This window comes from Notolepis coatsorum (genome assembly GCF_963971535.1).
Source record: "Notolepis coatsorum genome assembly, chromosome: 1".
NCBI classification, from domain to species: Eukaryota; Metazoa; Chordata; class Actinopteri; order Aulopiformes; family Paralepididae; genus Notolepis; species Notolepis coatsorum.
This window is the reverse complement of record NC_140165.1, coordinates 92,926,704-92,940,778: the sequence shown is the minus strand read 5'-3', so window position 1 is coordinate 92,940,778 and position 14,075 is coordinate 92,926,704. Positions and strand designations below refer to the sequence as shown.

At 38.8% G+C, this 14,075-nt stretch overlaps 1 protein-coding gene across 1 annotated transcript in view; it reads right to left on the bottom strand.

Moving 5' to 3' along the window:
- Window positions 1-14,075, bottom strand: part of LOC311245121 (uncharacterized protein) — a 226,948-nt gene that overhangs the window by 105,220 nt on the left and 107,653 nt on the right. Inside the window, exon 19 of the mRNA XM_084334913.1 lies at window positions 2,205-2,336. Coding sequence (XP_084191039.1) covers window positions 2,205-2,336 — 132 coding nt within the window. The remainder of the gene's footprint in view (window positions 1-2,204; window positions 2,337-14,075) is intronic.

Genomic DNA, 14,075 nt, shown 5'->3' with positions numbered 1-14,075 from the left:
TTATATTATTGCTATGTGTCCATTGTCAATTGACAGTATATACCTTCCCTTCAATATGCCATAAAGAAATAATTTTTTTCATCAATACGTTCCCGTTTTATAGCGTCGTGAATACGAGCGTTATATCGGAATCGTCTGGGATCATTCCTGCAAGGCTAGTTATAAGCTAAGCTAATAACGTTAAATCGATTGCCGTTTTGTCCCTACACAAGCTAGAGTTAAAAATCTAAATGCATGGGATCGGTATCATGTTCCACCATGAATGCATGAAAGGGGGGGGGGGGAAGTCGCTTCTGATTATTGATTACCAATAACGGCATTCGTTATTACAACAACATACGCTGACCGGGTGGATGGCTATGAGAACAAGGCCCGATCAGGCTGAAATTGACATCAAATCGCTCTTACCTGTGGCCGGTTGGATTCCAAAAAGAATTTCCCAGTTATTTGATCGCCATCTGGTAGATCTGGTAAATATACGTGGTTGGCCCCGAATGTGTTCATATTCTAATAAAACAACACCTTAGCTTTCATAATATGTATATATTATTTCTCATTTAGACTGAGAAATATAATTTCTAAGCGTAGAAATGAGATGGTTCTGAAATGTATTTGTTTACAGGCAATTATCGACGCTATAAAACCTGCAGCGCCATTTTTTATTCTTTTTTTCTTATTTATCTGGATTGTCCATCACAAAACTGAACATTATTGGCATATATTGGAGCGCAGTTATTGTATCTACCTTCTGTGAAAGTTTAACAACAATCAGAGTTGAAAAACCAATCCAAAATGGCGGAGCAATGTCCATAATTAACTTTATTATTTACAGATTTCATTCACGGTTCTTGTGATACTAATTACAGATTGAACTCTACCATTGGAAAGAGTAGATTTGGCCCGATCCATATAAATGCAACATAGCTATAATAAGGTCATTTATATGCCTGTCTGCTATTCTATATTCTATAACAATAGTGTGTCCGGATGGCAAAATTCAGTACTGTATCTACAAAACCTTCCGTTTAATCATCTTCACTTTATTCATTTGCTTAGATTTATTTGATTAGACAATATTTCTGACACTGGGAATACATTCCCTGAGATCCATAGATGTCCCTAGATACCAAGAACATGCAAATGGTTCTACCTTTACCACTTTACTTTTTCACTTGAGCCAAAGATTTAGTTTGTTTGTTTGTGTTTTATAAAAAAATATAATGCACCCAATTTGAGCCAAAAGGCTCATTAAATTTCCATTGGTAGTCCCCCTGCCAGAAGGTACAGGCTAAAATCCTTTGTAAAAAAGGGTTAGCAATACAAACAGAATATAAGCGAGATAAATAACATTAGAATAAAAACAAACAAAAGCACATATAGTAGGACATAAAATAGGGATACAGGGCACAATACAGTCATGGAGACAAGGAAAGAGCACATCATGACAGATTAGATGGCCCAGGCATAGAGAAACGCACAATACACACACACACACACACACACACACACACACACACACACACACACAACCCCTAGTGGAAGAGTGCAAGTGAAGAGTAAGCAAGTGAAGAGGCTTACTCTTTTTTTTCTTTTTTTTTTTATCTTCTTTTTCTCCCATTTTCTATTTTTCTCCAATCCCAATTTCGTATTGTCCAATTCTACCCTCCCCCATCTTGAACGATGTTAGGCCATGCCTCCCCCACAGGTCGGCTGCAATGTGGACCAAGCCTTGCATCACGTGTCCCCTCCGGTACACGAGGAGGCAGCTGTCGCATCTTTTCACCTGTACAGCGCGATCTCTCAGCGGCGAGGGTCTGCGTGGGAGGGACACGCCGCCCTCGTTGCTTCCTGATTCTGCTGCGCAGGCACACCAACAGACCTGTAGGAGTCGGTGTCCACAACGTCCGATCCCCACCCACCAGCTTCCCACCCCCTAATACTGGCAATTGTATTAGTATGAACGACCAGCCAAGCTGGTAGCAATGCAGAGAGCTGGGCTCGAACCCAGCATCTCCTGCATTAGTGGCGAGCGCCTTGCCCACTGCGCCACTTAGCCGCTCAGAGGATTACTCTTTTGTAACTTTAGGCAGAATTTAACTTTCAGTTTACAAAGATATTAGCTGCATTCTCTGGCTATATAAGGACAGAATTAACGCCACAACTTGAGTGAGTGAGGGTGTGTGTGTGTGTGTGTGTGTCTGCACCCTGTCAGCGAGCGGTAGGTAGTTCTTGGCGTTCGTCACAAATTTCAAGAGTTGTCTGCAAGTGTCAAAACTCCACTTCCTCAGGTCCACGATCAGCAACCTTTTTGCCAGGTGATTTACATCGAAACATACCTAGAATAAAAGGTAACAATTATTATCATTATTATAAATAATACTATCATTACTATGTCCACATACTACTACTATCATCATTATCAATTATTATTCATATAGGTACACAGATTCCTCTTTTTACTGACCCTGCTTTTCTTTATCATAAATCGATCAATAGAGACCGTATTAGATCCCCAATCATCATATCATGGGGTATCATTGGAAAGCCACACCCATTGGCTACAACCCCGTCCAAACATTTTCGAGATCGCTAAATGATTGACGGAGCTAGAGCCCCCAGAGGTCGGTGGTGGTAATGTGTACTTTGGCGCACGCCTCACATATCGGCATGTAACTCGAGAACCGCTGAACGGATTTTGTCACCTGAAAGGGCAATTGACAGGAAACAAATAGGGCTTTACACCGAAGCCACTAGAGGTCGGCAAAGTGGTGCGTCGCGAATCGTCCTCATGAGGGCCCACATGTGGGCCCTTGGATGTTAACACATTCACGGCCAGGGGTCGCTGTTTACCTTCTGGGTAGAACGCCAGTGCTGTAAGTCAATGGGGCTCTTTGTTCACTTGCGAGTGCTTAAAATATATGTTATATTATAGCTATAGATCTAATTTTTTTTTCATTTCAACCTTTATTTAAAATCGTAAGCATCTGAGGTTTCCCTCATTTACAGAAACGACGATTGTACAGTACATAATAAAAACAATATTCACAGAAATTTAAACACCAGAGTAAAACAAATTAAAAACGTTTAAAAATAATTTTAAAATATCAACTAAAACAGTTACAGGTAGTCACACAATGGTCTGAAATCATACATTTAAACATTCCAAGGGAAGGGAGAACCTCCAATTTTAGCGTGAGTTGAAGGACATTCCATGAGTTAGAGGCATCAAAGGAAAAGGCTGACTTCCCTAGCTCAGAACAAATCTGAGGAACCCTAAGAACCATCCAGTCATTCGATCGAGTTGAATAGGTTCCAATATTCCAATTTAACAGTGAGGAGATATAAACAGGTTGTTTACCAATAAGGGCTTTAAAAATAAATAAATACCAGTGTTTGTTGCGCCTTTCTGCAAGAGAAGGCCAACCCACCCTATCATACAGGACACAATGGTGAGTATCATATCTGTCACCAGTTATAAATCTGAGAGCTGAGTGATATGCAGAATCCAGAGGTTTAAGAGTTGATGCCGCAGCATGCCTATAAATTACATCACCATAGTCCAAAACTGATAAGAAGACTGATTCCACAATTCTTTTTCTACTAAATAGAGGAAAATTGGATCGGTTTCTGTACAGGAAACCAATTTTCTGTCGCAGTTTAGTGGCAAGATTTTCCACATGGAACTTAAATGTTAATTTCTCGTCAAGCCACAGGCCAAGATATTTATACTCAGTGACTCTCTCTATACAAGAGCCACTGACAGTAGATATCCTCACATCATCAAGGTTAATATTCCTTGCTCTTGAAAATAACAAACTTTGTCTTACTAGCATTAAGAACCAATTTAAGACTAGTAAGGGCATCCTGTAGAGCATAAAAGGAAAGTTGCAATTTCTCAAAGGCCAGCTGTACAGAGTCTGCAATACAGTACACAATTGTGTCATCAGCATACAGATGGGCATGACATCCATACAAAGAAGAAACAATATCATTAATATAAATTGTAAAAAGGACAGGACCCAAAACTGAACCTTGTGGCACACCTTTAGTCATGGCCAAGAATTCAGATTGTGCTTGACCTAACTTCACACACTGCCGCCTAGAAGATAGATAATCCTGAAACCAGACACAGGCATTATCATCCAACCCAATGTTAGATAGTTTCTTTAGAAGTAAGTAGTGATCAACTGTGTCAAATGCTTTTGATAAGTCAACAAAGAGGGCAGCACAATGTTTCTAATACACCCGTCGATTGTCAGTGAGTTGCTTCCAGTCAACATGCACAAGACAGATTGTTTTTTCATCCGTACATTTCCGTTTTATACCGTTTTGAATATGAGTATAGTTTGGGTGATTCTTAGTAATCCCAGGAAAAGACGCGATAATAGCGTTTTAGTGAAATCCACTTATCACGTTGTCAGTTTTCGCCTGATTATCTAATCATCCTGAAATCAATGCTAGATTATCGTTATTATCCATCCTTCCTTCCTTGTGATTCGTTACGGCGCAATCAATACTTCCATGCGTTCAGGACCTCCATGTTTTTTTGGGTATTCATCAGAAAAATCGGATCCGGGATTCGGCTCCCATCAGTCGGGCAAGAACTGCGGGTTTTCAGCCTCTCTCCTCTCTCCTGGAGCTTAAGGGGGAGCTTAGTATTCCTGCCTCTGAGGAGCGCGTCACGGCTCATGCGCGCGCTCGGCCAATCAGAGCAATGCGGAAGCGCATGTTGGTTGCCTTAAGTGTTCACGCAGCCCGCTTAGTGACTGTGATGCACGCCAACAGGGTTTGGACGAGTCAGCGTTACATAATAAACGAGACTACATTAGGCTACTCGTAAATTGGCTAACCTATTTTGTTTACTCAGGAGTTCAGGTCATATGAACAGGTCTAGATCAAAAGAGCATAAAAGTGTCTTCATTGTTTAGTTTATATAGGCTACTATCACCAAGCCTTTCACCCCAGGCATTACAGAGCACTGCTCGATCTAGCTAGCTAACGTTATATCAAGATGCAAACAGAATTTGCCTGGTGCCATTACCTTTCCTTTATTCTACTGTATTTCAATAATATTATCTAATATGGTTTTGATTGATTGATTGCAGAATGGGTACAATACAGTACAGCTCAATACACACAATTGTTAAGGGGATGCAGACCAGAGAAAGACTTTCGTCTTGTTTACATCAGGGTCCCCCATTTTCTATTCATCAGGACATATATATGACATACATGACATACAGATAGACAGTACTGCTACATCTATACATTTATGACATACCAGATTTGCAAATACAGTACTGTTTGTGATACAAAAAGAGTCCAGAAAAGAGTATATATATTTGACGTAAAAACTGTACATTGGGGGAGGTTGGGTAAGTGGGGTGGGTGGGGGGGCTGTACATTGGAGGTGGTTCGGTGGGTGGGGTTGGGTAGGAGGGGTGGGGGGGGGGGGGACACTGTACAACTGTACAAGCAAAACTGTACATTGGAATATTGCCAAAACCATACTTGGTCATTTACTGTACATTGGAGGGGGTTGGGTTAGGACATTTACATGGGCCAGTTTCGAATTACAGTCTCCCGTAGGTGTTCTTTGAGAGTGTTTTTTTGAAAGTGGGTAGTGATTCACATTCCTTTACAGCTTTGGGTAGGGCGTTCCACATTGATGTGGCATAATTGCGAAACGTGTTTAGTCCCTTGTTTGAGCCGAATCTGGGTTTAACATGATTTGTGGAGCTCCCTCTGGTGTTGTGATCGTGGTATTCACTGACCTTTGGGAAGTATTTTGACATGTACATGGGTACCTTGGTCGTGTAGTGTATCTTGTAGACCAGGCCCATTGCAAGTTGCTGTACTCTGTCGTCTACTCTAAGCCATCCTAGGTTGTCAAAGTGGGCAGGGGTGAGGTGGGTTCTAGGAGTAAGGTCAAGCAGTAGTCTGACCAGTTTGTTTTGAGATGTTTGTAATTTTGTTTTTAGCGCCTTTGAGGTGCTTTGGTACCATGAGGTGCAAGCATAGTCGTAGTACCCTTGTATGAGTGCTCCTGATTAGCCTCTAGGATGGAGCCCAGGTAGGTAATTTCATCTTTCCTTGTGACAATATTGTCACCCACTGAGCCGAAGAGAATGGACTCTGTTTTGCCCATGTGTAATGATAGTTTGTTATCAGCGAGCCATATGCAGATTTTGCCTAGTTCCGAGCTGAGGGTTTTTTCAACCTGTAACTTGTTCTTTGTTTGTATTGTTTTCATATGCCGTTGAATATGTTGGATCAGATGTAATGCATTGCATTACAAATATATTGCCTTCATGTATGTATTATGAATAATAATATCGGTTCGGATCCTTTGAATGAAATGAAAATATAAACAAACACTGGCCTCGACGTTAGAAAGTAGCACTGCGTTGCATGAAATCACTGAGCCCAGACAGTAGTGGTTAGGCAAAAGATAGTTCCGAGTATATCTGCTTAGAAAACGTAAATGTCTAATTCAATCATTTTTTATTTCTCCATGTGGTAAATACACAGGTCACAACATGTTTACAGGAACGTTTTGGAGTTGTATTTGGAGTGTATTTCGTGACTGTTGGGAAGTAGGGTGGGAACTAGGCTGCTGGAGGAACCTACTTCCAGTGACTGACGCTAAGCTATGCTAACGGTGCGGGTGTTCCCTAAGCCTAATGCATTCACAGAGATGAAAAAGGTATGTATCTTGTTGTCTAACTCCAGGGAAGATGGCAAATAAGCTAATTTCCCAAAATGTTGGCGTTTTCCTTTAATTTAAAATGTACATAAAAACACAAGATTCGAACATGAACAGAGAAATTCGAATTTGAAAAAGAAATAATAATAATAATAACTTCAATAACCTTTTGTGGAGGATACCGGTAAAAACGGTAAAACACATATTCCAAATAATTACTGGTCATGGTTATTTTTAGTCTTTTAATATCTCTCAGGAGTCAACCAGCATGCCGGTGTGACTAAGTGACGTCATTTGTTTGACGAGGTCTGGCGGAGAATTTCCTGAACGATCATCGAAAGAGCAGGCCTGAAACTACATAGTAGCTAGTTTTGATTTGGTGTTGATAGCCCAAGAAATAATTGAAACAGGATAATTTCAATTCGATGCTAAATAAGGTTTTTACGCATGCGTAAATTGTACTCTATTTGTATTATTATCTTCGCCGTTTTTGATCACGCTAGTCTTTTGGAGTGCGTTTTGAGTTGTTTTGTGCCGTTTCAGAGGAGGATTATGAGGCAAGGTAAGAAAATAATTGTTTATACATATAATTGTTTGTACATAGGCAACCTGAAGGCGCATTTTCATTGTTTCTAATGCTTCATGGAGCATGTTTACATTTGCTCAGCCTCATAGTAGAAAAACACATCTTCTAAAACAGTTTGTGTTGTACAGTATGCAGTATACAGTATGTATGTACAGTATGAAAACAAACGGTCAGGTCATATAGGGGACTGTGCTGAAAATAATTACCGGTATACCAAACAGACCATGGTAAAAAAAAGTTGCCAAAACGTTGAAAATAGCTTAGACTCAAGGTTTTTCTTTTACACTGAAATTCGAATTCGAACTTGTCTACAATTCTGCAACGAATATCGAATTCGATTTTTTGTTAAAGTGACAGCCCTAATAAGTAAGTATATAGAATGATTATATGCAGGTATATTCAGACAGATATAGATATATATATACTGTACGGTAAATATTAAATATTAATACTATAAGTATACAGAGTAACAAAATGAGTGCTATGTTTGATATTGACCATTTTTGACCATTACTTTATTTATATTTGTGGTGTAAAACAATATCTTTCTTTTCACAGATACACGTTTTTAAGAATTAAACTAATCAAATGCCAAGTCCCCAATTTATCTTGTAATGGAACTGACAGATGAACAGACTTTTATGATCAGAAAATACCATTGCCCTAGTACTTGTAAGTACTTGGTATGTGTAACACTGATTGATAGAGTATTTTAACCTGGTATTGGGTAGGAAGTCCCATTTCAAAAAAGTTCCATCCCTTAGATAGTGTAATAGTTTTGTAGTTTGTTTTTCTGTTCTTTTTTTAAGTCACACTACAATGAGTGTAGGGCAGTATATACTCTATAGAGGCTATTAAGTAGCCAGACAGAAAACCACTGGTGGTGAGTCCAAGGTAGTCACTTTCTATTTCATTAGAATGTACAGTGAATTCTACCCCTACAAAATTGCAATTCGAAAAACCTTTGACATGGTTTACACCATTGCCATTTTGTCATCGTTTTGGTGTTGTGTACAGGTCCCAGTATCAGTAGGGGTGGGGATCTGCACGGATTACCCAATTCGATTTCCATATTTCCACATTTGATTTAGATCCGATTCAATTAGGGTTGATGGCATTGGTTTCAGGGGAACCTGCTATTGTTGTCAAAAAGATGTCATTTGGTCCTCCATTTCTGCAGTCAGTTCTGTAGAACCTGACATCAGCAGGATGGTATGCTATAAGTAATGTTTAGCAGAGATCTTGTCATATCGACTGAAAAACGGAATAGATTACTGTAGATCGTTGTTGGGATTTTAAGAATTGTTTTGATAAAAAATAAATTATTCACAACAGCAGTGCTGCCATTTTGTAGAGGACACCTATAGCTTTCGATGAGCGTTGGATTTTTTCCAAACGACACTTCCCAAAAGCCTCTATGGTGTTTCAAGCACATTGCTTCTGTATGAATTTTTTTTATATCTCTTATTATTCGGGATAATAAACCACAACACTTAATGTTATTAACATATATTTTAGCATGTAGCAACAATTAGATTTGAAATTAGTTTCAAAACGGTTGCACCCTGATAAAAATAAAAAAGCTACTGTACATACAGTAGATTTCATTATCTGTTCTTAACACTTTGAATGCCCATCACGAGATATCTCAGGTTATCAGAATTCTCGTTTAATTTTTTTTATTAGCGATCTGAATTCATATTTCATCAACCGAATCTACCGTTGGTAAGCCTGCCCCACCAGGCACTCAGATGTGAAAAAAGCGCCCCCCTATCGTCTCCCAGATGGTAATGCACCCTTTTGGATTGGACTCAATGAAAATGGATGAGAAAAAAAAACTCCGGAATCCACATTTTACTTCTCACGCATGTAACCGGAGCCGATCAGATTCATTCTGGACCCTCAGCACAGCGTGTAATATGTGTTTTACAGTATACGCGTTGGATAAATAAAAGGATCGATTTTTGGAATGGCGATCAGGAATCGGAATAATCCATTTGGATACGATCTGATCTCAGGTAAGGAATCTATTTGACCAGTCTTAGGATAATCAGACCTGTTTTCACGGAGATATAAGCTTTTCCCCTATATGTGATATGGCTGTTTTGACTGTGCGATCGATCAGGAACTAAGATAATCGATTTTCAGCTTGCGGCACCAGCGTGCATACGTACACATATACTATCGATAATCTAGCGCAGGGGTTCCCAAACTTTTCAGGCCGGGACCCAGAAAATAAGGCGTCAGAGAGCCGCGGCCCAATGCACATAGTCAGGCTTTTTTTTTTTTTTTTTTTTTGCCAGGTGACCGATTTTTTAAGCCAAATATCACTTCAATCCTATTAACACTTTCAGCGCCACGCCTGGTTTTCCATTTTACCGCTTGAATGCCACCATCGGCGCCAATGTTAACGTTAATATCGCCTAATCTATGTTTTAAATTATGGCTATGTGTCGCATTATCAAAGACTATTTTCCAGTCAGTGCTGTGAAGGCAGATTGTTTTTTTATCGCGTCGTTGCCGTTTCAGAGCAGTTTGAAAAGCCCCTGTTTTGATATAAAAAACAGCTCATTCTGGAGCATTCTATGAAAATCGTCTTTTAGTGGAATATTCCAAAACGTTGATATTCGTCGGCCTTTTTATGAATCGTTTTCAAATAAACGCTAGATGATCAATATTATACGTGCACGCACGCACATTACGGCCGCGCACTGATAATCGCTCCGTTGATTTCCTCACGGACTTTTACAGTGAAACCGAAAGAAGACATTTCACAAAACAGCTTATAAGTTAACTTCATCAAACTTACTCTGATTATCCTACCACTGATAACATAGAGTCCTTACCTGACATCAGATGGTATCCAACTGGTATATTCCAATTCCTGATCACCATTCGAAAAAATCGATACGTGTATGGATCCAACGCGATACAGTAGAACTCCATGATCCGCGGGGATCTGAGGCTCCAGAATGAACTCTAGTAACCCCGGCTGGATCAGTGAACTGGAAAATGTGGAGTACCGGATTTTTTTCCCCATTCATTTTCATTGAGTCCATTCCAAAATCACTTATGTCATCTGGGAGACGACAGGGGGCGCTTTTTTCCACAGTGATCGCCGGCGCCCCTCGGCTATACTCGGGTAGGCTCGGGTGATGCAATAATTTTTCAGATCGCAAAAAAAATAAATAATAATAATTCCGAGAAATCTCGTGAGTGGCATGCAACCACCTATAAAAAAAAACGAGAAATCTCGTGAGTGGCACTGAAAGTGTTAAGTTACTTCAAGTTAGTTATTCATTTATATGTGCTATTTATGAGAGGGCTAACTTGTTGCAAAATAATAATGATAATAATAATAGCCTCATTAAAATACTATTGTTGCTTCGGTTGTTTTCAGCGTTTTATGTGCATAATCTGTTATTTAGTTTGAAATGTTCGTTGAAATAAGTAGATTTTTCGTTTTTGTTTATTTATTAAGTTAATATAAAACTATATAGTCACATTTTAGAATACAATAGAATAGAATTTTAGAATACAACTAGAAACACTGTCCTGGCCTGCTTCTAAGTTCAGTGGCCTGGAAAAAAAGAAAAAAAAGAAAAAAAGAAATAAAAATAAATCGATTTTTTTTAATCATCTCGCGGCCCTCCCGTGGCTGCTCGCGGCCCACCTTTGGGTCGCGACCCCGACTTTGGGAACCACTGATCTAGCGTTTATTTGAAAACGATTCATAAGTAGGCCGAAAAATGACAACGTTCTAGAACAGTGGTTCTCAACTGGTCTAGCCTCGGGACCCAACATTTTCCTTAGTCATTAAGTCGCGACCCAAATTTTTTAACCACTATGATTTATTTCAATTTTCTTTTTTGCAGGAATACGCAATCTTTCATGCACTGTTAAAAACATGAAATAAACACAAAAACTATGGCTAAAAACCCAATGAAATAAAATAATAAATAATATGCTTCTTAGCAGATTTCTTAGCTTAACATAACAGACCTAAGTTTGGGGGAACTAATGGGATAACTGGGGTTGCAACAAAAGTGCAACTAGGGCTAAAAACGCAATGAAATAAAATAATAATAATAATAATAATAATAATAATAATAATAATAATAATAATAATAATAATAATAATAATAATAATAATAAATAATTATGCTTCTTAGCAGACTTCTTAGCTTAACATAACAGACCTAAGTTTGGGGGAACTAATGGGATAACTGGGGTTGCAACAAAAGTGCAACTAGGGCTAAAAACACAATGAAATAAAATAATAATAATAATAAATAATATTTGCTTCTTAGCAGACTTCTTAGCTTAACATCCCAGGGAACTAATGGGATAACTGCAGATGTTTGCTCCTGACAAGAGTCTCAAAGTCTGGGGTGACTCAAAGCAACTCTGAGGTCATGCTCAATGTCCAATCTGTTCCTCTGCTTTGTCTTCAGCTGGACCAGAGCTGAGAAGCCACTTTCACAAAGATAGGTAGTGCAAAAAAAAAAGATTATATTAAAAAAAAAAAAAAAAAAAAAAAAAAAAAATGTAGCTTTTTTTTTAAACTTTTTTACACACACATCCGCGACCCACTCAAAATGGCCCCGCGACCCACCAGTTGAGAAACACTGTTCTAAAATATTACAGTACAGGGCGTTTATCAGGGATTCTTTTTTTCCCCCTTGAAAACGAGGGCTTTTCAAAATGCTATAAAACGGAAATGAACCGATAAAAAAACAATCCGCTTCGACAATGTTGACTGGAAATGAGTCATTGATAAGCGACGGGCAGATTAGACACATAGCCATAATTTAAAACATAGATTAGGCGATATTAACGTTAACATTGAAGTGGATGGTGGGCATTCAAGCACTAAATGTGCGCCCCCTGCTGGGCACTGAAAGTGTTAATGCACGCCTGGTGATACTAAATCCAAATTGAACTCGGGCATTTGAAATATAAGATTTGGCACAATCCATAAATGTGCGAATTGGCTATAATAAGGTAATTTATAAGCCTGCTATTTTTTTTTTTTTTATTGATATTTTTTGCACAAATCTCTCCAATATTCAAAACATCTCTTTCCACATCATCATATGCAATTTCCAGGATTTGCCTTTTTCTTTTTTGTAAGAACATACAAAACATGTAAAGGACTCATACAAATACATTAACAACTGACATGGAAAATAAAAAAAGACTTACGAAAAAAGAAACATACTATACTATACATTATGCGTATACATCCCTGATATATATACTTTGCATGTAGACCGAACTACCTTCGAGCAGGTATGTGCTGCATCCTCTATCGGGATGCCACCCTTCTCCATATTGCATGTGAGAGAAAGCGCCCCAGACACATGCAGTTGTGCATGATAACATGCATGCACGCATGTCTCCAACACATGTATGTGGGTACGTGTATCACGTAAGCATGTGTACATGCCTCATATGTGTGTGTGTGCATCTTCCTGGTATGTGACTGTACTCCTATCTCTTGTGTGTGTCTCGTATCCATGTGTGCCTCTGCCCCCTATGTGAGTGTATATCTCAGACGTGTATATATATGTGCGTCTCAGCTACGTATGTGTGTGTCTCCTATATACATGTGTATCCCCCATATGTGTCAGTGAAAGCCTATACTTCAACTATGTGTATATGTAGGTGTGTGTATGCCTATTTCCTATAAGTGAGTATGTGCATGTATGTGTGCCCCTGACGTGTATAACTTATCCTTGTGTATATGAGTGTGTGTAAGCCTATTATGTACACATATGAATATGTGTATCCTAGATACTTGTATGCGGCTATACCTGCGCACATGTGAGTGTGATAGAGACAGTGACCGTTCCATAGATACACCATCCGGTCATAAAATACATGTACATACATACACAATACATTATAAAGCACAAGTACCATCAGATCAGATCCCCTTTTTCATATTCATCCTTGATAACATTGTAATCCCACCTTAATCATTTGTCCCCAGACCGTTCAGTCAGGTGTAGAAAACTGTCCCATACCTCAGCGAAAATATCCTCTCTCCCTGCGACTCTATACGTCACCCTTTCATATGATGCTGTCCGGAACATTAGTTCCATCCATTCTTTAAAAGTAATATCAACAGGTGATTTCCAATGTCGTAATGCAATTCTACATCCTGATATCATGGCCATTCTATACCACATTCCCCGGTATTTAGGATAAGCCTGCTATTCTATATTCTATAATAATATTTCAAATTGCATGGGTCCGGATGGCAGAATTCAGTACTGTATCTACAAAACCTTCTGTTTAATCATCTTCCCTTTATTCATTTCCTTCGATTTTTCACATCAAGAAGGTACTGAACGAGCTCAGTGGCAGTTTCTTATGTCTGGTCATTTTTAGCATGGTGTTATTCACTGTCAAAGATGCAAAGAAAAATCATAATTCATATTCTCCTTTGTTTCATCACAATTTAAGCAAGCCTAGTTGTAACTGAGGGGTACAATTCCCTGACTGTATTGATAAGTATGGTATCATTAAACCACTACCGCTTTATGTACTTTAATTACTGGCCATACAGTACATGATATATAAATATGATGAACACTTCCCACAATGAATCGGTTCCACACAAAGTGGTAATTAAGTATTTATTGCAGCAAAAGGTACATAATATACTTCTCTATTTTACTTTGGATGCGCTTATAAGGCAAAGGAATGTGCGTAGGCAAATCAATAATGAATGTCCATTCTCTGGTTACGCAGGAGGTAATTATACAACCTGAATCT